General features: G+C 44.4%; 1 protein-coding gene across 2 annotated transcripts in view; it reads left to right on the top strand.

The window, feature by feature from the left end:
- The window catches only part of CENPI (centromere protein I), a 45,043-nt gene extending 24,950 nt beyond the window's left edge, over nucleotides 1-20,093 (top strand). Inside the window, exons 9-22 of one of the 2 annotated variants that reach the window (XM_036739858.1) lie at nucleotides 1,464-1,553; nucleotides 1,878-2,006; nucleotides 2,224-2,400; nucleotides 2,498-2,618; nucleotides 2,875-2,966; nucleotides 4,212-4,329; nucleotides 4,421-4,485; nucleotides 7,183-7,265; nucleotides 10,247-10,379; nucleotides 11,178-11,302; nucleotides 12,739-12,787; nucleotides 12,920-13,135; nucleotides 17,970-18,011; nucleotides 19,487-20,093. In XM_036739858.1, the coding sequence (XP_036595753.1) occupies nucleotides 1,464-1,553; nucleotides 1,878-2,006; nucleotides 2,224-2,400; nucleotides 2,498-2,618; nucleotides 2,875-2,966; nucleotides 4,212-4,329; nucleotides 4,421-4,485; nucleotides 7,183-7,265; nucleotides 10,247-10,379; nucleotides 11,178-11,302; nucleotides 12,739-12,787; nucleotides 12,920-13,135; nucleotides 17,970-18,011; nucleotides 19,487-19,642 (1,596 nt within the window). In that variant the 3' untranslated portion in view covers nucleotides 19,643-20,093. Of the gene's footprint in view, nucleotides 1-1,463; nucleotides 1,554-1,877; nucleotides 2,007-2,223; nucleotides 2,401-2,497; nucleotides 2,619-2,874; nucleotides 2,967-4,211; nucleotides 4,330-4,420; nucleotides 4,486-7,182; nucleotides 7,266-10,246; nucleotides 10,380-11,177; nucleotides 11,303-12,738; nucleotides 12,788-12,919; nucleotides 13,136-17,969; nucleotides 18,012-19,486 lie in introns of those variants that run through there. The other variant, XM_036739859.1, reaches the window with a different exon arrangement.
- The last annotated feature ends 3,714 nt before the right edge of the window (nucleotides 20,094-23,807 follow it).

The raw sequence follows: 23,807 nt of genomic DNA, 5'->3' as shown, positions 1-23,807 counted from the left end.
TTGCGTTCTATTGGGTATGGCGTTGGTTGGTTGTTGTCCTTTGTTCTCAAAGAGGACCAAAATGACATCACTGTGCTAGACTCAAGTGACAGTGTGTCTGACTGGCTGACAAGACCAGTACCAGCTCAGAATGTTCTACCACAGGTCAGGCACAAATGGCCCATGGGAACTTTTGGAGTGGATTCTCTGAATTCGTGCATCTCATGTTTCTTTTGAGCTACTTCAATTCTGCTTTGCTCATGGAGTACAGCACCTTCTCTGATGAGGGCACAGTCTGATCGTGTGACATGGGAGACACTGGCACAGGACCGCCCAGCATGGGGACAGCATATGCACAGATAAATGCATGCAAGGTGGTTTGAGGAGAGAGCTCAACAACTGGGAGATTAGGGGAGGCTTCAGGGAGCCAGTATGTGACTTTCGAGCTGGGCCTTGAAGGAGGAGGAAGAGGAGGGAGAGAGGAGGATGCTTGGAGGCCACCTGTTGTCTGATGCTGATGCTAATTACTGTTCTTATTATACTCACAAGTACTGTGAGGTAGGTAGTCTATGTAAATAGTATTTCCAGATGATGAAGCAGTAGCTCAGGAAGGCAGAATCACTGGTTCCAAGGCCCACATCGTGGCAGTGCCCAGACCCAAGCAGGTCTCATAACACCAAGACCAGTGACACTGCCCGTCACTGCCAGGGGTTACCAGCCCGTCCTGTACTGTTAATATCACCATTCAAAACACTGTCTCAAGGCTTAAAACACTGTTTTCATTGAATAAGTATTTTTACAACAAGATTTCTAAGCCCCAGCTACTGGCCCACATATTTTAACAGTGTTCAATTCAATAAACTTGCCATCCATATTAAAACAGTTTGAATACTCTCAATTTGCTTGAATGGGATATGATATTTCAGAATGATCAGATATAATAGAGGTTTGGTTGTCAAGCAATAGTAACTTATTCTATAATCATTATAAATTTAATTAAAACCAGAGTCTCTGCTAAATGTAAACTACTTGGCTTTGCACTCTTAATACATTTGCCAGCGAACCTTTTTAGAACTGTTATCCTGGGATGTGACTATTTCCCCCACCCTCCTCCCTACTTTAGTTTCTCCATTGTCATCTAAATCAGGAATGGGGAAGGTCTCCACCCTTAGTGTGCCACCAGTGAGACTGTGGCAGAGAGGCATTGGGAGGTGGTGTCTCAAAGAATCTTAGTGCACTAGACATGGTTGAAATACCGTTACCAGTTGCCTCAGTGCCACAAGTTGCATGCTCTGGGCTTAATCTAAACCTCCCGTTGGGCATTCTTTGCTTTCTTCGGTCACCTTCAGCTGGGTAGCAATGTTGGTGCCTGCTTGGCTATGCCGTCTCTGGGGCCATTTTATGCCGGAGTTCTCTGTTATTTCTGACATCCTTTTCAGGTTCTCTTACTGGGCACTGAATTAAAAAGTCTCATTGCATTGCAGGGGTCGCAGCCTTATCTCCAGGCCCTGCTGCTGTTGTATAAGTCCTTTCGCCCTGACTTGATTGCCATCTCTTTGCCTCTGAGAAGGAAGGTAAGGAATTAGGGGAATGCTCTGTGTCTGTGCTCAGGTTGAGATCTGGGGACTTGGAGTGCAAGAATGGCCAAAATGTACTTCACTAGTATTGTAATGCTGCATTTTGGAAAAAGTAAGATTCACTTGAGAAGAGTCTTAATTATTTAGTGGGGAAAATACATGTTGTAGAAAACAGGGGCAGGAAAAAATGCCCTTCACTTGATTTATGGGAGATAGGAAGTTTCATAATTATTGAATTTCAGTTTGGGCAGTTTTAGGGTCTGTGCTACCCCGCCTCATCAGTTGGTTGGCCACAAACCTAATGGACCTCTTAATTTACAGTTCTGCTTTAAGACTGCAGATAGCATCTGGCAGGCAGCCGTCTTTTATGTGAAGCAAAGAAATCAGCATTCCCCATTACCATCTATGACATTAGCTGTTGACCCATGTGATAGCCAGCCTCGCAAAAAGGTAAGCATCTACAACCCAAGGGATATGGAGCCTTCTTTCTAAGCCAGTCTTAACCCAGCCCGTCAGATGATGAGACTTATTTAAATGGTTTTTCTGTTTATCTGGTATTTCATCAAAGCCACCTAAGAGACCGTGATAATGATAGACCATTTGTGTTTAAAGTTTGGGGCTGATCAGACTCAGTGATAGCATTATGGATTGTGGTCTTTCTGCCCAGAAATGGAATTCCAGCTACATTATCCCAGTGCCGACCAGCAGTCACATCTGCGAGGGAGAACAGGATAAGGAACGTGGCTCAGCCAGCCTGGATGTGATGCTTAGTGGTCAGACATTCTTTCCCTTAGAACAGCTCCACACATTCTCTCAGCTCTTGGAGAACATCCAGGACATTCAGGTGAGTGACTAGGCCCCTCCTGGCCCAGGACTCTGGCTGTCCTCTTGTCCCCGGGGGCCCCTCCCTGTTCATAGACTTAACTGAACTTCTCTTGTAGCTTCCATCCCAGATGTGCTCGGTGCTCAAGAGCCCTCCATTACTACACTATCTGAATTGTATCCAAGATGAGACCGTCTGGCTGCGGCTTTATTACTGGATGAATGGAGCATTAAAAGAAGGTAAGAAAGGAAAAACCTAGAGCCCTGGAAGAGAGGGAACTAGGCAGGACATGCTTCCCAGCTGGCTTTTCTTTCCTGACGCCTGACCATCCACTGGAGTTTCTGCTCTAAAGAGAAGCTTTAAGCTTAGTGCCAGCTGAGCTGCACCAGACAGTATTCCCACTACCCCAGACTTTTCATGTTGGGGTGTTGAGCTTTTCCTTTGGGGAGCTTTCCTTCTGTAACCAGAGGCCTCCTTTGTGATCTCTTGCTCTAGGATGTACTTGGTACAAGGTCAGTAATCGCACATCTGAAGAAGAGTTCAGGAAGTTTCTGGACATTATCATCAATGCACAGTGTTTCTTACAGGTGAGAACTGACTTCTTTTTGGAGTCCTCCAGGTTTTCTAGGTGTTCATTGGGTTTCTGAGACACCTTTTGAGTTCTGTGGCACCTTTTTACACACAGTAAATGTTATATTTATGTGCGATTTGTTACTCTAGAGTTTTCTGAAGGCAGATGACTGTTCTACACTAATCTGATGATGTGTATGTATGCACACGTGTATAATGTATGTGTATATTTTCATTTCTTCTTTTCAAATACTTTGGATTAAAGTAATGATCAGTGCTGTGGGAATAAACACTAAAAATTCTCAGTATAACTAACACAGACGTGTTTGTTAGTGGAGGAATCATATATGTCTTTAGCATCAGGATAGCACTTTCTCTTTTTAATAATCAAAAAGGAGCTATCTACGCAACCTTAAAGAAATGTAATTTGTTGTAATTGCACCTGGACTGGGTCCAATTAGAAGATTTTTTTCAAAGAGTTGGCCTTCTTTACTATACCAGGAAGTAGGAATTTGGTAGGGCAGCTAGGTGGCACCGTAGTGAATGGAGTGCCAGGCTTGGAGTTGGGAAGACTCACCTTTGAGTTCAAATCCAGCCTCAGACACTTTACTGGCTATGTGACCCTGGGCTTTCACAGCAGCTTCGGGGTTCCCCAGGGGTTATCCCAAAGCCCAGGGGCCAGTAGAGCTGAATGCAGGAGTTCTTTTAGTATAGGATCACAGAATGTCAGAGTTGCAAGGGCCCTTAGCAGCCATCTGGTCCAAGCCATCCAGGAGAGGATAGACACCATGGGCTCCGAGGATGATGGTGGGCTGCCAGGCCTCACCGTCTGGGAGGCATTGCAGTAGGCCGAGGAATGAGCTGGCCTTTAGGCATGTCATTACAGGGCCAAGCTCACTACAAAGAAAAGGCAGGATTTCTTTGCCAAGAAAGTTTTTTCATAAAGTCGACCATAAACATAGACAAACGTACCAAAGGAGGAGTCAGATCCTGAATAAAACTCTTAGCATTAAATAAACACAACTAACAAATGAGTGAAGCCTCCCTTCCTGGTCCTGTCCAAGTCCAGCTGAAATTCTGCCACCTTTGGCTTTTTCTTCTTCTCATGATGCAGAGCTGTCTCCTTCAGGGAGAGCGCTTCTGGCTGTCCATCCTGCTCTGCCTCGCTCCCTCCGCCTCTTTGTGGGTTTTCCTTTGGAAGCTGCTGCCTAGTTAGCATTTGTGGTTGAAGAGGTTCTGATTTTTTGTTGTGTTGCACACAGGAGGGCTTTCCTTCCAGCGAGGTGTTCCTGTATAAGAGCCTGCCTATATGGGATGGCACCTCTTGTCAAACAGAGTACCTGCAGCTTCTCAGCTGGATTCCCTTGGGGAGTTTCTCTGGTATGTAACAAGAAAATAGGGAGCCCCTTGGAGGAAATGCCCAGTGATATTTACAGAAAGGTGACTAACCCTTTGAATACTGTTTCTTTAGAAATCAAGCCGTTTCTCTGGGACTCCCTGACACAGCTCTTCTTTACGTCCTCCATTTTTCACAAGGTAAAATGATAGGCCTTGTACCAAGCCTCCAAAGTACCTTGCAGTAGAGATGATGCTGGTGTCCAAAGCACTGAGTATATGTGTGTGTATTCAGTTCCTTCCTCTTTTACCTTCAGTCACTTTCTATTAGAGACACGGAGGAGAAAAGCAAAGTGCTGGCTTAGTATTGTACAGGAAATGAGGTTCTGTTTATACCTGTCACTTGCACTGGAATTTGGGCTTCCCTCACATACCTGTCCTTTGCCTTGGCCAGTCAGTGACTTTCATCACGTTTCTGTATTCACTCTTTTGTAATCTGAATTTTGTATTGCTCTAATTCTGGGCTAATCCACATGGTCTCTTCTTTATTCCTTAACTGACTCCCTTTGTGTTTTCGCTAATTGCCTCAGTTTCCCCATAGTATTCTTTGTCTTTTTAGGGCTTCATTCTTAAGATTGTACCTTTTCACATCACAGCTTTAGCTCTTAATATTCATCTCACCTTTTGGAAAACATTCACATGCCAAATTTTGTAAAGGCCATCTCATGTATAGCTCACACGTTACTTGGATTTCTGGCACTCCATGTGCCCCAGGACTAGACAATCTTTGAGATGGTGATATGAAGGACTGAAGTTAGCTATTCATGAATATGTGTGTGTGTGTGTGTGTGTGGCAAAGAAAACTACCTAGCCATCAGCCAGCTGTGCTTGAGCACCTCCTCTGGGCTAGCCCTGTGCTGGGCTCTGGGGACCCACAGAGGGAAAGGAAACCTCCTTCAGCTAATCCCAGATGCTTGTGCTAAGTAAGTACAAAAGCAGTACAGAGGGCAGTGGGAGATGTGGCACTTGAACAAATACCAATAATCAAATAAATGCATCCATTAAAGAATAGAATCTTAAAAACCTTTGTCACTGAATGTACCAGAGCTAAAGAAATTCACAGAAAAGAAGTGAAAACTACTTTGCTGATTGTCCCTTCCCAAGTCTCTTTGAGGTTATGTCACCCATGGCTGGTCCTCTCACAACTCCCTAGAAGCTACGTATTAAGGCAGAGTGAGGTTTTGATCTGCTTTGGGGGAGGGGATTCCTGCAATGTCAAAAACAACAACAAACTCCACCACTGCTCCTTCTCATATCTAGTATCCATACACTGTGGAGCAGTGTCATTCAGAAGAATTGTAACCACTTTTTATATTTCCTGTTGCCAAAATCTTAGCATCATCATCTAAAATTGAAACTTCTCATAAGGATGGACCCTACTTCTAGAATGCTGTTATTACCAGCATTTTTAACGGTGAGATGACATTTCCACATAATCCACATAGAAATTTCCATGTAATAATTCCACAGTACGTAGGTTCTAGGGGACCAGAGATTAAATGATTTATTCCCGGCCACACAACTTGTAAATTTCAGAGGCAGGATCTGACCCACGATTTTCCTGACTAAGCTTGGTGTTGGTGCTATGCCAGCTACCACTCCCAGAGATCCTTTGTGAGTAGAAATTAAGGTTTGGGCACTTACAAAATAGCCTTGTATAAAGAAACAGTATAGAGGTAATTATACCTGAGAGTTGCCAAGTTTCACTTCACTCCTAAGGGTTATTTTCTAGATGAGAAAATAGCATGGACTCCCATGTGAAGTGATTACTTAACAATCTAGAAATTTCTGAATATGTATTTTTCTCTCATTGCTATGATTTGCATTTTAATGGGGAAATCCAACCCTAAAATTCTGACTCCTTGACTGCTTTCTGAGCTCATGAGAAGTCAGTATGGCGTTGTCCAAAGCCTTGGGAGTCAGAGGACCTGGGTTTGAATGCCACCTCTGACACCTAGCTGTGTGACTGTTGGTCAGTCACTTCAGCTCAGAACCATAGTTTCCTTCTTGATCAGATGAAGAAGACCATGTTCATGCCTCCACTGGAATCCTCCAATGCCTCTTTACAGCATGGAGGTGATCCTGCGTCCCAAGGTTATACAAGCTCTGGCAGGGCCCTACTAAACTGGACAACCCTGGAGTCGGTGCCCAATGATAGGAGGTCTGGTTCAATGGCCAGCCCAGCTCTCTGCAGAGGGCCTTCTCCCCAGGCTGGCCACAGAGTTAGAAATCGTTCAGTCCCAACAGACTGTATCCTCATGTGGATATTGACTTGAAATCACTGGGACCGTCTACTTCATGGGGTGGTCATGGGGACAGCACCTCGTGATCCACAAAGGGTCCTTCAAGGAGCGGAGAAACGGTTTGTTTGAATTGGAGAGAAAAACCAATCCCATTGGACAAGTGAAGAGAAAAGAAGTGTTCCCTGGGCTAGCATTGCCAATCACTACAGTGAGAAGCCTAGATCAGAGTGAGCTTCATGGAAGAAGTGAGCGATGCCTTCAGATCTCTGATGTGCCAGCAAAGGGAAAAGGAAGAGAGAGCTAGGACCAATGGGGTGAGGTTACAAGGAGGCGGGTTTCTGACAACCAGAGCTCTGGAACAGACAGGGTTCTCCTTAGAAGTTGGGAGCTTCCTCCATCGTTAGAAGTATTTGAGCAGCAGCTGATGGCCCTTTGTTTATTCAACAAGCGTCTCCTCGGGGTGGTGGTGTAGGAGGAATTGTTGCCCTGGATGTTCAAGGCCTTGATGGTTGTGCTTACCCTGCCCAGGTGAGGTGGTGCAGTGGAGCAGAGCAGAGCAATGTGGGTAATGGGTTCTTTCCTTTGCCTCTTTCAGTGCAGCATTCTTTATAACCTGACACGGTTGCTGCAGAACTGGCTGTTGTGGCATGCTACAGAGATCAGAATGAGCACATCTCCGTAAGTCTTTCCCCCAACCCACCAGACAGGATGCCAGGGACCAAGGGAAGGAGGCCTGCCCATCCCGAGCCACGACTAGGGCCTGAGGCTTGCAGCTGCTTAGAGATTGGCTACAAATAAAATGTTTCTTCAGCGGCTTCCTTTCTGGCCCTACAATCCTTTGGCATAAGTTACTTTTGTTCTTATTACAGAAAGGAACAGTGCATCTTTTTAGTTTTCAGTGATATTTAAGTTCTGTAACAAGCAAATTAAAAGACTAGGGTCACGCTGGCTTGTAACAACTCTTCATTTCAATCAGGTTAGGCCAATGTGAATAAAGACAATTCTCGTTATGGCCAGAAAAGCCCCTCCTCTGGCTGTTCTTCTGCCATATTTTAGTAATACCCTCTTTAATTTGCTCACTTGGAATAGAAAGTACTTCCTGTGATGTGCTTTATTCCTCAGGTAATAGAAGAGCCTAAGTTTTCAAGACTTTACCTGTAATCATTTTGTCATCTTAGCCATATTTCTTAGTTCATACTCAGCACAAACCAGATTGAAAGTAGATGGTGTCGGGGTCTTGGCTTGGGGAGGGTGGTGGGTTATAAACATGGCCTGGCGCATTGACTCAGACTCTCTTTGAAGTCATTATTTCATTCCGCGTTGTTCCTTTTCTCTACTTCTGAGTGGGGACATGAAGAGCTTCATAGGCGGGAGTGCCTTTTATAAAAGAATGATATTTAAATGCTTACGTTACCTTGAAAAATGTCACCCAAAGTCCATCTTTGCATCTGTGATCTTCCTTTGGCTTTGCTTTGGGTCTGAGGGACTCCCAAAATGGAGGAATCATCTTTCAGAAAACATTGGAAACGTAAAAACTATATCATTGTTTATGTGCACTTTTAAACATTCAAAAGAGGAATTGCTCTTACATCACTAAGGACAAAATTGAAGCCACTTTTCCAGTGTTCCCCCTTAATTTTGGCATGTATATGCTGCCACTTTTATAAACACTCATGTCATCTCCATTTTAGACATGAGAGAAGCAGCTCATCATAGTGGATAGAATGCTGGGCTTGGAGTCAGAAAGTCCTGGGTTCGCATCATGCTTCTGATATTTACTAGCTAGCTGTATGATCCTGGGCAAATGACTTGGTCTCTGTGTGCCTTGGGCAACTCTTTGGGGCTTACCTGCTGATTCACAGACAGTTGGGAATCTGGGTTGGCAGAGGGAATTTCCACACTGGGAGTTCCCCATGCTGAGGAAAACACAAAGTCTTCTGGCATCCTTTGAGCATCCTTCCCATTCCCTGCAGAGGGACTGTCCTGGGCAAGTTACCATTTAAGTATTCCTTGCCACTTAGGGACTAAAGGCTGTATGGACTTGGATTGGGCTTTTTTGAGGTCTTTCTTCTGTCTGCTAGATGGCACTAGGCCAGAACCTCCAGGAGAGGCTTGGTGGAGCCTTGTGCCCCACAGACTGCTAGATAAATACCCACACTGTTGTCTGGCTTTGTGCAAAAAAGCCTTCTATCTGGAACTCATTTGGGCTGTACTTAGCGCCTTCGAGGAAGCCTTTGATGCCGTGGTGTTTTGCTACTTCCCTTTGCCATGCTGTTTCCAGTTTCCAATTTAGTCTCAGCCAATTGAGTGTAAATGGAAGACTATCCATGATGCGTCTTAAAAGCTGACATAGGTTGGTCTGAGAAGAATGTTGAACATTCTTGCTTCTGATCCTCAGCAGGAAGAGAGAACCCAAAGACCAGACTAAATCGCTGTTGAAGTACCTGCCAAAACCAGGGTAGTTTGAGTGGAGGTTTTAATAGCTTCGTAACTCAGGAACTCAAGCTGAGAAGGCTACAGTGACACTCCTTTTGTTGTGGTTGTCGTTGAAATTTGTGCACTTTGGCGTTTCCAGTCAGTATGTTCTAATGCTGACATCTTGCAGAGGGCCTGGCAGTGATGATGGCCATCTGAACCTGCCTGTGATTTCCTTGGTGTGAAGCAGTTTGCCAATGCAAATCAGCAACTAGTCCCCAACTTTGAGTCTTTGAGGATCACTTGGGGCTCCGTAATAAAGTTAAGTGACTTGTCCAGGGTCATACAGGCAGTATGTATCAAAGGTGGGAGAGACTCAAGCCCAAGCCTCTCTGACTCTGAGGCTACTTCTCTTTCTATCGCAGCATGCAGCCTGTCGTTGTAGATAAAAGAAATTCTCAATTTTAATGTTTATTATTTTAAACTTCTCTTTTGGATTAAACAGTTCATATTTGTCCCTAGTTTATTTTAATCACTTTCCATATCCTGAGATTCCATTCCATGTTTTAGTGCCCTCATACCACATACTTATGTTTTCTTCTTCTCATGTTTCCTGGTTTGGGGTCCAGAGCTACTTTCTTGACTGTCACTTCCGTGGTCTATGTCAGGGATGTCCAAAACACAGGCCATGCACCCCCATGCAGCCTGCCTGTGTCCACCACAAGCACAGAAATTGGACACACATGCTTTAGTTAAAGCATTTATGTCAATTTCCACGCCCATAGTAAACACAGGCAGGCTGCATAAAATCGCACTGTGGGCTGCATGCAGCCTGCAGGCTGCGCTTTGGACAGCCCTGGTTTATGTGATTGATGACTGTCAGTGATCAAGGCTTAGCACATAGCAAATACCAACTGTGTGCTCAGGGCTACACAGACCAGAGGAGGACTCGACACAGTTGCCAGCCCAGGATGATGGGAGCTCCAGTCCATCTGGAGCCTGGTCCTATCTTTCTTTGCCATCCAGCCTGGGATCTGAGTGTGGCCTAGGAACTGATTGTTAGGTATTTCGCAGAGTGTGCTCTTTATGTTTGCCCTACGGAGGAGTACCAAGCTCTGGAGTACCAATGGGAAAGGTTTGCAAACATGTACATACTGACTTTTGCCCTATTCTATACAGAACAGCTTGGAAGTTAAAGAGTTTTGGGAATACTTGTATGTGAATTTCTTGCTTTCTACTTGTAGGGACACTGTCATGATTGCCCTAAATTCTGTGAGTGAACTGATCTACTATGTGGGATGGCTGTCCACGATTGCTCTGCGCTTGGAGAAAAACAGTAGTTTCTTGCTCCACTTTATTTTGGATTTCTTTGAGATAGTAAGCATCCCATTCTGTGTGATCATTTCTCATGATGATCTGTTATTTAAATGTGTCTCTGCAATCGGTTGTCCCAGGTGGTGGTGACTCATATGAACATAATTTTAAACCAGTTGAAGTTTTTGACGGTATATACTTCTGAAGAATTGCTCAGTATCATGGAAATAAAAAGGGGAATGAATATCTTTCCTTGCTAAAGGATTGGCCTTAGGCAGATCTGGGATATACTTGACAATGACCCTTGTCTCTTTATCCAGATTCTGAGTTCTCCAAGTTTTAACTGTTCTTGCTTTAGAGCCCTCCCACCCAATGGGATCTCTCCCCACTTTGCTGTCCTAAGAGCATTTGTCTTCCCCCAGGCAGCACTGACATGTCTCCAACCTTTTCCGGACTCCCTTTCTTCATCAGAAGTTATTTCTGTCTCATGTCTCATTTGCTTTCTAATGTGTTGGATTAGCTAGCTGTTAACATGTGCTAGATAGAGTCAGTTATTATGTGGTTATGGCAAAGCATCGCCTTCACTAGCCTCTCAGGTAATTTGTTATGTCGCCTTCTGGGAACAATTCCTTAGCCCAACTCTTGACCAGTCAGGTAGAAATTTAGATCACTAGATGAGAGAACAGGTTTTTAATTTCCTATTTTGCATATGAGGATGGTTGACTTCTGACCTAATGGAATAATTGCTTATAATATTGTGATAAACAATGAGTAAACACTTTATTTTATGCACATGTTATTTTTATTACACTTAATTGAGAAGTAGAGAGGAATATCTGATGGTATCTTTGTTCCCTAAAGGTGTCTGACGCGTATCTCAATTATAACCTTCCGTTATTGGTGATATTTCCACGTGGGGTCTTCTATCCAGCGCTGCTCACCTCAAACACCATCACCCTCAACCATCTCTGTTATATTATGTACAGGTATGTGGCCTTTTCCAAATTCTTTTTGAGGGGAGAAAGCAGGGCAGTTGGGGTTAAGTGACTTGTCCAAGGTATCTGAGGCTGGATTTGAACTCGGGTTCTCCTGACTTTAAGGCTGGTGCTCTATCCACTGTATCACCTAGCTGCCCCGGGGTGGGGGGTGGGGGGAGGCAATCAGAGGTAAGTGACTTGCCTAGGGTCACATAGTTAGTAAGTGTCTCAGGTCTTCCTGACTCCAAGGTTGGTGCTCTATCCACTGTACCACCTAGCTGCCCGGCTTTTCCAAATTCCAAGGACAATTTCATGTTAATGTTGATAATCCATTCACGATTTCTGTTTGCTTTCTGCGGGGGTCTTTGTGATCAAGCAGAAGAAGGGCATTCTCTGGGACCTGGTTGTCCAGTCTGGGATGCTGCTGCTGGCACATTATGGTGTCAGTGCTGCCTTTGGGATGGATAAATACACTCGCAAGAACTTGACCAGTTGGCTACTCCTGTGCTCGTTGTTCTTTTGGTTTTTCTTTTTTTCGTTCTTCTGTTTTCCTTGATATTTTTTGTTTTACGTCCCCTTCATTTCTGAATAGAAGCTTCTCCCTACCCCACCTGTTTCGAAAAGCCCTCACATTCCAGTCCTGAGTTCCCCACTTCAGCCAAGAAGTACATTTCCTTAAGTCTTTGAAGACAAGCTCAGTCATTATAATGATAGCATTTGAATTTTCTTTGCTTGCATGCTTTGTTCCCATTTGCATTATTTCATGGTGTATATTGTTTTCTTGCTTCTCACTTACTTCACTCTGCATCAGAACTTAAAAGCATTCCCGTGCTGCTTTGAATTCTTTGGGTTTTTCCTTTTCCTGATGGCACACTAATATTCCATTACCATGTGTAATACTCATGTATCAGATTTGGTTTATCCATTCCTCAATCAGTAGGCATCTACTTTGTTTCTAGTCCTTTGCTACCACAAAAAATACTGTTTTGAATATTTTGGAATATATGGGGAAAGGGAGACGTCAGCATCATTTATAGTGGCTTCCTGTGCCTTCATTTAAACTTAAAATATTCTTCTAAAAATCAAACACTAGATAACTCAGTATTTGAAACTGTGAGCTCTCGTGGCTGGGCCCATTTCAGCTACATGGGAGTCACAGCACTGCCATCTGATGGCAGTATTTGAACTCTGTGTATCCCCTTCTCTACCGAAGGCCATGCTTTTCCTCTCCTGACAAAGAAGAGAGGGAATGGCTCTGTCGCAGGTAGCAGATTGCCTTTGACCTTATGTTAATGTTCATTCCTCCCGGAGAGTGTAGTAATCTCATAGCAGGAAGGTAAAAATGTTCCCCAGACAGTTGCCCACATGCCATTGCCAGCATTCGGCCATGTCACCACTCAGCATTTTGGTTTTCCAATTTTGTCGCATTTTGTTGTTCCTGTTAGGTATCGTGTCAACCTGACTGCTGCCAAGGAAAATGAATTGATACGCCAGGTACTGAGGGTAGACTGGTGCCATCGAAAATCTCGTCAGTAACTGAGCATGACCTTATTAGGTGTCCTAGCCGGGCAGGGTGGGAAGGGAAGCTGAAGCTTATTATCACAATCACAATCTCTGCCCTCTTAGGAAAGGCTGAAGTTCAACAAAACCTACCAAGATTTTAATGAATATGTGACCGCCTTGGTGGACTGCCTGTGGACATCCACATCCTTTGAGAAAGACCGCTATCTCTACATAGCTCCTCAGATCCTAGAAAAGACTAAAATACGGGAATATTGGAAGAGTTTCAATCTAATTAATCATCCTGCCTTACTGGCCTACTCCGTCTACTTCCTGCTTCAGGTAAAAGGGATTCCCAGATTGCTTGTTCTGTGAGGTCTTGAAAACATCTTCATAGTCCTTACTACCTTATAATTTATTGCTTCATCAATGGTACCCTTTATTAAAAGGGGTAATTTTCAAAGGTTGAGAACCATGGCTATCAAAACTGTGGGCCAAATGGTTTCTCAAAGGTCTTGCTTGGTTCAGATTATCTAATGCTCTGAGGGTTTGTTCCTTTCACTGCCTGATTTCTCTGCATTAGTCGGTTTCAGCCTTGCTTGATCAACCTCTTGGTGCATGAGGATTCCAATGACTGAAGTTTACTGGTGTTCCTTTAGGACATTTTTATTGTTGTCGGATTGTTTGTGACCCAATTGGGGGTTTTCTTAGCAGAGATGCTGGAGTGCTTTGCCATTTCCTTCTAAAGCTCATTTTACACATGAAGAAACTGAAGCAAATAGACATATTTGTTCAGGGTCACGCGGCTAGGAGGTGTCTGAGGCTGGATTTGAACTCAGGAAGAGGAGTCTTCCTGCCTCCCGGCCTGGCATACTATCCACTGTGCCACCTAGCTGCCCTTTGGACATCGTGGCTTGGTCTAGTTTCACTGTGCAATTCTTTACGGCTTAAATTTCTTTTGGTATTCTCCACAGTTCCTAGTCATCGAAATGTGCAATGAATTAAACATAGAAAAGGCAGGGCCTTTCAGGAGCCAGCACAGCAGAGTGGAAAGAGCCCTAGACTAGGGACCAGAGGGCCTGGGCCCCACAGCTGGTGGCTTTGTGATGGTAACCAGCCTGACCCTGAAATAAGGGATTCTTAAGAGCTGAAAGGGACTGAAAGATTATTTAGCCCAGCATTCTCACTTAACAAATGAGCCCACCACCCCAGAGTGTAGGGAGCCTCTGTCCAGGCTATGATGGAAGGCTTTCTGGTTTGGATGTCAGAGGACCTGCTCTGGGTCCTGGCTCTGTGACTTCCTTTGTGATTTAAGCAAGTCATTTGACCTCTTTGGGCTTCATTTTCCTCCTCAATAAAATGGGAAGTTTAAGTCAGACGATCTGGTTGTAAATCCTATGATCCTAAGTGCCTTGCCTGGGCATACTCAACCAGTTAGTTAGTGGCCAGATTGAGTCTAGAACCCAGATCTCCAAAATACAGACCAGTGCTCTTTTTCCTATACCACGGTACCTCACACTGGGCCCTTAAACTTCCTCTGCCTTTTTCACAGGGCCATCAGAAGGAGGTCAGGGTAGGAGAATGAGTACTTACATGGTTCCCTGATTTCCCCAGAGCAGTGGCAGTACAGCCAATTTTGTGTGCTTTTCCTTTTGGTTCTTTCTAGATTAGTTTCTGATATTACCTATAAGGCACTGTCTAAAATAGCAGGGCTGACAATAAATGGTATATACCAAGTAACTTATGAATGGAATGAAATGCTTTTACATCATGAGCCCTGACAGTTGTGAAGAATTCAGAGAAATATGGAAAAACTTGGATTGCATGATACAGAGTGAAGAAATGCCAAGCAAAGAATGACCTGTGCAGTGACGAAGGTAGTCACTGTAAGGCAAAGACCACACTAAAAAGCAACAGGTTTGAGGGCACCTACAAGTCAGCCCTGGTGCCGTTGTAGCCAAGCTGAAAGAAGCCAGCCTTTCTTTCCTGTTAACAAAGGTGGGGAGGAACATAGATGTCAAGATCAGCCTTGAGGCCACATGTGGCCCTCTAGGTCCTTGGGTGCAGTCTTTTTACTGAATCCAAACTTCACAGAACAAATCCCCTTCATAAAAGGATTTGTTCTGTAAAACTTGGACTCTGTCAAAGGGCCAAACTTAACCTAGAGGGCCACATGTGGCCTCGAGTCCAAAGGTTTCCAACCTCTGATATATGTACCCATCACAATCATACCCCTGGGTTTTAGGGAGCTGTAATTTGGAATATACTTGGGGAGAAGGGAAAGCATTGTTTGAATGTTTAGGAACTGTTGGTCAGAATAAAATATATCAATAAAAAAGTACCATTTTGAGTGCAAGCAAACAGACTTTTGGCTGTAAGATCAAAAGTTCTCCTTTTTAGGAAAATGAAAAGTTGAATTTTATTATGCTCAAGGAACTACTAGTGTTGGGTGGTTAAAATGGTTAATGGGGGACTGGTTCTTTTTCCAGCACTAGAGGGCACTGTTCTTTAACAAATGGGAAACCTTTTTTGCAGTTGTTAACAGGTGGTTCCATATGGGCTAAGAAAATATTAGGCCTTAATACTAATTAGTTTTCTAAGAGGGTTGCCTTTGAACTTCAATCACCAAGAACTTAGCATCTATATGCCTTCATTCTAGGGGCCATGTAAAAGGTATGTGGCTTTATTAATAGGGGCTCCTGTTGATTTAATTTTGGTACTTTTTAATCAGCCTTGAATAATCCCTAGAGATGTACCCAGTTAACTAGCTTCTCTGTATAAGACTTAGTGGAGCAACAACTTAAAAGCTTGGCTAATTAATTTTTCAAGGCTTCAAAAATTAGTCACCTCCCCAGCAGTCAGTGGGAGTTGTTCAAATCTGTGAGGGGTCTATGATTCTGAATATTTTACTGTTCCAGGCCTCCCAATTCAGTGATCTACAAGCATTTTGTAACCTCTTACCATGTGCCAAGCGTGGTGTAGGGACACAGTGACAAAAGTGCTAGCAGTCTCTACACTAAGGTGCTGAAAGTTCCATCAAGGAAGATTCTGTGTGGCTCTATGTGTATGTGAGAGAAAACAAACTATATACCAAATAAATACAAAGTAATTCAGGTGGAAATGGGAGCATTAGCAACTGGGGTAGGGTGGGGTTGGAACAGGCCCGGGAAAGGCCTCCTTACGGAGGTGGCGCTTAAGCTGAGAGCTGAAGGAAACCAGGAAGTTGAAGAGACAACTGTGAGGATGGAGGGGCACCGAGGTAGGAGATGAAGTGTTCTATGTGAGGGAAGAGCAAAGCAGCCCACTTTGGTAGACTGCTAAGTGCAGAAAGGTGAGGAATGGATAATGAGGCTGGAGAGATGGGTGGCAAGTACTTTACATGCCAAACCAGAACTTGTTTGTGGGGGTAGCCAGGAACTACTGAAATTGGAGTTTAGCAGACTGACGTGGTTAGATCTTTGCTTTAGGAAAACAGCTTTGATAGCTGTGTAGAGAATGGATTGAAGAGATGGCCAATTAGGGGGCTCTTGTAATAGCCCCAGTGAGAGATGAGAAGGGCCTGAATCAGGGCGGTGACTAGAAGGCTCTTGGAATCCTTTAGAGAGACAAAGAAGTTCAGAGATAGAGCCAATTTTTGTGAAAATCTGAGGAGCTGTCTTCTGAGCATGGGGACATCTGGTCGAAATATTCAAGAGTCATTTGGAGAAATGGAACAAGAAATCATGACACAGGCTAGAGGTAGAGCTGGGAGACATCTGTGTAAAGATGATAAACCGATGAGTTCACCGAGAGAGCATTCCCAGGACAGAGCCCTGGGGTCCACCCACATTTAAAGAGTGAAATATAAATAATGATACAGCGAAGGAGACTGAAGAGGAATCGTCACAGAGCTAGGAGGAGAATCTGGAGAGAGAGCTAAGTCCCCAAAATGTGTTCGATCAAGAAGAATGAAAGGTGACAAGAAGCTGTTCGATTTGGCAATTAGTCGTGTTGAGGACTTTGGAGAGAGCAGTTTCAAGTCAAGTGATGAAAATGGAAGCCAGATTGCAAAGGGTTGAGGAATAAGGAAAGGAAGTGGGGGCAGAGCGTAGATAAGTTTTCCTAAGACTTTGGCTATTAAAGAGAGGAGAGAGAGGAATATAGGAAGACATTGTGGGGATAAAAGGTCAAGTGAAGGTTTTTTAAAGATTAGAGACACTTAGGCATTTTTGTATGGATCAGGGAATAAACTAGTAGATAGGAAAGATAGAAAATTAAAGAGAGGAGATGATTGTGACAGCACATGTGGAGGTAACAGGATCAAGTGTACAGGTCAAAGGGTTGGCCTTGGTAACAAGTGTTGCCTTTTCATCAGACTAAAGGAGGAGAAAATAGGGGATGAGGTTAAGATGTAGAAAGCGGCCATTTTTAGTGAATGGCCCCTTCTCAGGAAAGTATGGGTGAAGGAGAGCAGGAAGAGATGGCTTGAGGAAAGGAGTTTGAAAAGGCTGCTCTAAGGAGTTCAGTAGAAAATCACTCAGGAAAGAGTAAAAGGACTCCCTTGCTGCTATGAGGGTTCAGTTAGATGATAGAGATCTATACTGGACCCAGTCGGGATGGTCGAGTGACTTCTGTATCCCAGCATTGCCTTTATACCTTTGTCACGAAATATCCATCTGGTACCCGCTCAGCTCTGGACCAGCTCGTGCTGACCTCTGCTTTCCCAGAATCACAGCAAGGCTGGTAGCTTCCATTCTTTTCTTTGTCGTCTCTCTTGTTTAGTGTGTTTTCAGGACTTAAAGGGGATGCAAAGCTGGGAAAGCTGGAGTTAATGTCCAAAAGGAAGCCAAGAAAGAGTGCAAGGTAGAGCCTTTGCCAGCAGCTAAAACAAACAATAGCTTGGGAAGCCTCAATTTTCTTTTTTTAATGCTGTATTGATTCCTTTTATATTTGTCTTGTTATTTTGATGCCACATTGAATTCTTCTTTGTAATAAAGGAAACTTTTTTAAGCATAAGCACCTGCTGTTGTACCAGAATCTGAAAGTAGATTATACTTTCAGACCTCATAACCCACCCCCCCCCTTTTCAATATCTGTTCTTTGAGATCTTCAGTGCTTTTTAAGTCATTCAAAATTTTGAGAAGCATCAATTAATTTTCCCGTGATTGTGCTAACAAACTGTTTTCTCCTCTTTAAGGGCTGGCCAAAAGAAAAGGAACTTTCTTTGGTTTCCATTCAGGTAAATACTAAAGGAAATTTCAAATTATAACCAATTGCATTACCTTTTTCAGAGATATCTTTAAAATGTTTTTTTTATTTTTTTTTAATATTTGTATCACTTCCTAATTATTCTCCTAATATGCCCACCCCTCACCTCTCACACACTGCTTCTTCACCCAAGAGAAGATTATCTTGTAATAATAAAATGAGTTATAAGTACAGTTAAGCAAAGCACACACATCATCTCTGACACTGTATGGTTCTTTTCATACCTCTAACCCACCATCATTCTGCCAGCAATCAAAAGGCATGCTTCAGCATCAGTCCACTAAAGGAAAGATTATCCACTGAATCAGTCAGTTTTAGAGGTCTTTGAAAAGCTTGCTTTTTGTGGCCAGTGTACACATTTTTGGGCACAAGATTTGCACATAGAAATTTTTTCAGCTATCCAGTAGTTTGCCTTTTACCATTGGCTTCTTCCATCCCTCACTTTGCACATGTTTGTGTAAGATGTGTCTAGACAGTAATACACCTGATTACAGAAACTGCACAGGTCTTGGTGCTTTATGGTCATCCCCTGTGAATGTACAAATGTCTGCATCTGCACTAGCTGTTGTAGCCGTTAAGTTCCTAGAGGTTGGGAAAAATGTCTAACTTCCATCTCACAGTGCCGTGTTTGGCTGTGCACTTAATAAGTGCTATTGGAGTCGCAAGTACCAGTTGGCTTGGCGAGTACTTCTGGGTTCAGTTTAACTTAGTAACTCTGTTCTTGTGAATCCAGCCCATCTGTGGTTCAATTTTAATATGCGTACATATCTTAAGGACTGGTAAAAATACTTAGCACCAAGTGGGGAAAAAGGGAGAGTCATTTATACAGTACCAACAGCATCATAAAGAAAAACGACTGAGAAAGGCTTGAGAACTGATCAGTGCAGTAAACAGCCCTGACTTGAGAGGAGCAGTGATGTGGCAGGCTCTCCACCTCCTGACAGAGGGTGAGAGGCTCAAGGTGTACAATGAGACAGACACTTTGGGATGTGGCCACTAAGGGCATTTCTTTTGCTTGACTCTGCAGGTTTTGTTTTTCTTTTAATTTGTTGAGGTGGTGGAGGGGTGAGGCTAGTGATGGGGTCACCAAAAGAGGAGCAGTGGAAGGGAAAGAAAAAGAGCCCAGTGAATCATTTACAAATTCCCCGAAGAAAACAGAAGGAAGGTGAATAGACAGCAGTGACAGAGCGGGCCAGCTTGGAAAATAGCACATGGAGTTTAGTCTATATCTGGAGGGAGAACGATGCCCCTCTGCGTGCTGCTACGTGTGCAAACCTCATTTTCTCTTCAGCTTAGTATCTGAACATGTTCATTTTATTTGGTGTTAGGTTCAGAATATTTTAAAATGACAGTATTCAAAAATACAATAGAGGGAAAAAAAGAAAGTTTACACACCTTTTTTAAAAAATAGAGTACTCTGTTACTGTGCTTTGTCTTTGCCTGCAGAAAAAGAAATGGAACTGGTACTTGGACTATCTCCTTTTGGAGGAGCTGCATGGCCTTCACCTTTTCATGCAGAGCAGCCTCAACGTTGCTGACAACAGCTCATCAGCCCACACGCACCCTGCTAGACCGAAGACGTGCATCACGGAGCCAGTTTGAGCTTAGGACAAATGAAACTCGCCACAGAGAAACCGTACGACAGTAAGACAGTAAAGCGAGGTGCTGAAATGATGGTGCAAAGAGAGGCGACTACATCTGCCCAGAAAGTGGTAGAGGAAAAAGAATGAAGATGGAGATGCTGCCGAGTAAAACTACTGTGGTGTTGATGTAGAGACAGAGTAGGGGTCGCACTGCAGACGGAGCACTTCCTCTTTGAGGTAATAGCCAGATGCCTTCGTTATTGAGTATAAAATTGGATCATTGATCACACGTAGTGTTGGTGTTCTAAAGATTACTGCCTAATTTTATTTCCACACTTTTTTAAAGTGAAAAGACATTCTTATGTTCTCACTTTGTGGACTTTGTTTTGGGCACAGACAAAAAAGTTTATCATGTTTGAGGCATTTGGAGAATTTGTAAAATTGTATAAACTCTGGTTCTTGGCTAGAAATTCTGGGTTATACATGATACTCTTCTTTATAAACTCGGTACTCAAATGGATCTGTGATTGCATCAGTCTGCATTGAGTGATGCAGCTGGAAGACCATCCTGGGTGATTCTTATCCATATCTTCTCCTAAATGTGCTGGTGGCCTTGTGGGTGGGTACCAGTGGAGCACTCTATTCTGGTCATCTACCTCATATACATCTCTAGTTTGTGTAAAACGCATTCCTATGGTGTGTGGCTTGCTAGGCTGAGAATCAGAAAGACTCATCTTTCAGAATTCAAATCCAGCCTCAGATACTTAATAGCTGTGTGACCCTGGATAAGTCACTTAACCCTGTTGGCCTCAGTTCTTCATATGCAAAATGAGCTGGAGAAGTATAACACAGGAGCTTTTGGGCTTCAGCCTCTAGCAGGTTCACTCTTGATCTGGGTAGTTAGAAGGACAGCAACAGAGACATGATAGGGGTTAATTTGCTTTATTCCTCTCAAGGGTCTCTGATAATGGGGGCACCAACTCCTACAGCATCCCCTAATTACTCTTCTCACAGGGGCAGGTGAGTGTAAAAGAAGGAGCACCAACTCCTACAATATCCCCCAAGTTTGGATGGGGGCCAGTTCAGACCAGCACACACACTCCCACATTCCACAGATCCTAAGCCTTGATGGGGTCTGGTCAAAGCACACATAGCATTCACAATCCCCACTTACTGACCCGTGCTCACCTGGTTTATAGAGGAGCACACAAAGAAGGCAGTTTGCCAGCAATAGCCTCACAAGCTTACATTAACTTTAGCAATATCATGGTGACAGCGCAGAGCACACGCAGCGGGGTTTACAACTTAACTCAAATGTATACATTATCTTAAGGTTATATGATGATACACAAGCTCAGTGAAATTGTTTATGATGTGAAATCTTGGGAACTAGTAGATTGTTTATGGCCATGGATCCTGGGAACTAATATCTTAAAAAGAAAACAGATCCACCTTACATACACTCCACCCCTCCCCTCTAGGATTCTGGCCCTTACAGTCTAAGCAAACGACACCTTTCAGAGGTCCTCGAGCCAGGAAACTAGAACATTGCATCCACAATCCACAATATAGCCTACAGCAACAAGAATATAGGCTGCAGCAATATACTATAATAACGTAGACATTGTGTTGGGCAGCACAACATGGTCCTAGAGCAGCCACACAGCCTAAAACAGACAAGAAAGTAACTTGCCCTTTTCCCAAGAAGTATGGCTGCAAGGCCTAAAACAGAACATAGCATTCAGTATGTAACAGCACATACCCCTTGTACACTCTTTGGGGACCAAGGGTTTTGGGCAGCGAGCAGCCAGCTCCTCCCTCAGGTACTGTCTAAATTACAGCTCATACATCAGGGGGTCCTGCAGGGCTGTATCATCAATGCATGGTTATCCTTGTGCCTAGGCTGTGATTGCTGGGGTTATTGAGGCTGCACCTACCCCCATCGCAAGACAGGGGCTTCCCTTAGTACAGCACATTCCAACCCTAGGTCACAGTCCATTACAATCCCCTCAATCAAAGCAGAGGGTCCGGTCACCCTCCTGAGAGACCTCTTGGGGGCAGCTGGGTGACAGAGCTGATGGGGTGGGCTCGCAGGGACTGTGGCACTTCCCCCTGCTACCATGGACAGCTCCACTCCTGAGTTGCAGCCTGTCCTTGGGGAACATGGTGGGAAAGCATGTTCAGTGCTCCTGCCTTGCTAAAAGCTTTCATCTTGAGCTGAGCTTGGTGGCTCCCTGCTTCTCCCGTAGCAAGTCTCATCTCACTTGGGGGTGGGGGGAAGGTGCTGCTTCACCCCTTCTGTTCCTGCTGGGGTCTGGGCACAGACAGCTCTACTCCTGCCCCAGGTCTTGCCTTAGGGGGAAAGGGCCTACTCTGTCCCAGACTCTGGGCATAGCATACTTCCAGAACTCCCCCTGTATACTCCAGGGCTTCACCTCGAAGGGTGGGGTTGCTCCAAACCAGGTCTCTCCCTGGCAGAACCTCTATCATGCTGGGGGGCAGGTGGGCAGGGCTGCTGACCCAACTCTGGGTCTGGCCACGTCTGCTGCTCCCCCTTCACTACAACAAACCTGGGGTCCTCCTCCTTCTCAAAGGAATCTGCCTCTGAGGTGGTCTCTAACAATTCTCGGGCTTTCTCCTGTGCCCCCCTTTCCTCCCGTTCCTGGGATAAATCAGCCTGAACCTCCTGGAGCTGGGCTTCCACTGACAACAGCTTGTCATTAATTTTTCTCACAGTAGTTAACTTTAACCATTCCACAGCACAAGAATCGCCTGCTCAGCTTGGCTCCCTCACTCACCTCAGGCACCTTTTCCTCCCACAGCCACTGCTCCAGCTCATCTCATGAGTGCCGGTGGGGTCAGGAGGGGGAAGGAGAGGTCATCTCCTCAGGGCCCTGCTCTGGGAACCAGGAAAACCACTGTGGTTGCAGCTGCTGCTGCCTGCTCCACTGCCACTGCCTCTGCCACTGCTTAGGGGTCTCTGTGGACTGGTCCTGGATGCTGTTGCCACTGCATGCTGGCTCTCCCACTCCTGGTTTTCACCTCCTGCAGCATTGCTAGCCCCCTTATTATCAAGGGTACCCCCAATTTTCAGTAAAGCTTCCTCAAGGCCTTTGGGGGTAGGGGGTACATCCTCTCACTCCTGGGGAGGGATCCATAGAACCATAGCTAAAATAAACAACATACTAACTAGGGACCATCCAGGAACACCTATCCCCGTCCCACAAAACCCCATATTCTCTTTGCCTTCAGTCTACAAAGATCCTGTTCATCTATGCCATGTGTAACACAGGAGCTTTCAGGCTCCAACCTCTAGCAGGTTCGCTCCTGCTACAGCAACAGAGACATGATAGGGGTTAATTTGCTTTATTCTTCTAAAGTATCGCTGATAATGGGGGCACTAACTTTTACAGCATCCCCTAATTACTCTTCTCACAAGGGCAGGTGAGAGTAAAAGAAGGAGCACCAACTCCTACAACATCCACTAAGTCTGGATGGGGGCAAGTTGAGACCAGCACACACACTCCCACATTCCACAAATCCTCCTAACCCTTGATGTGATCTGGTGCACAGCATTCACATTCCCTACTTACTGACCAGTGCTCACCTGATTTATAGAGGAACGCACAAAGAAGGCGGTTTGCAATAGCCTCACAAGTTTACATTAACTTTAACAATATCATGATGACAGCGTAAAGCACTCACAGTGGGTGTTTACAACTTAACTCAAATATTTACATTATCTTAAGGTAATACAATGATATGCAAGCTCAGTGAAATTGCTTATGATGTGAAATCCTGAGAACTGGTAAATTGTTTATGGCCATGGATCCTGGGAACTAATATCTTAAAAAGGAAACAAATCCACCTTACCTGCAAGAAGGGAATGGCGAACCACTCCAATATCTTTGCCAAGAAAACCCCAAAGGAGCTCACAAAGAGTCAGATATGACTGGGACAACTTAACATGTTTAAAACATGCAGAGCATTCCTGTGGTGAAGCCACATGAAATGCTATCCCCTTCAGGTATGATTTGGACTGAATGGCCCCTGAGGTTTCTTCCAGTTTTGACATTCTGTCAGTCTATGATTTTCATAGGCTGCCACAGTCCAAAGCACACTTAGTAAAGGGAGATGTTTTGAGAAAGCAATGTACAGTCATTTGGCTTAGAATTGGCTTTTTG

Source organism: Trichosurus vulpecula, chromosome X (assembly GCF_011100635.1).
Source record: "Trichosurus vulpecula isolate mTriVul1 chromosome X, mTriVul1.pri, whole genome shotgun sequence".
Taxonomy (NCBI): Eukaryota; Metazoa; Chordata; class Mammalia; order Diprotodontia; family Phalangeridae; genus Trichosurus; species Trichosurus vulpecula.
Note: the sequence above shows the minus strand (reverse complement) of the source record. Positions and strands in the feature narration are given on the sequence as shown.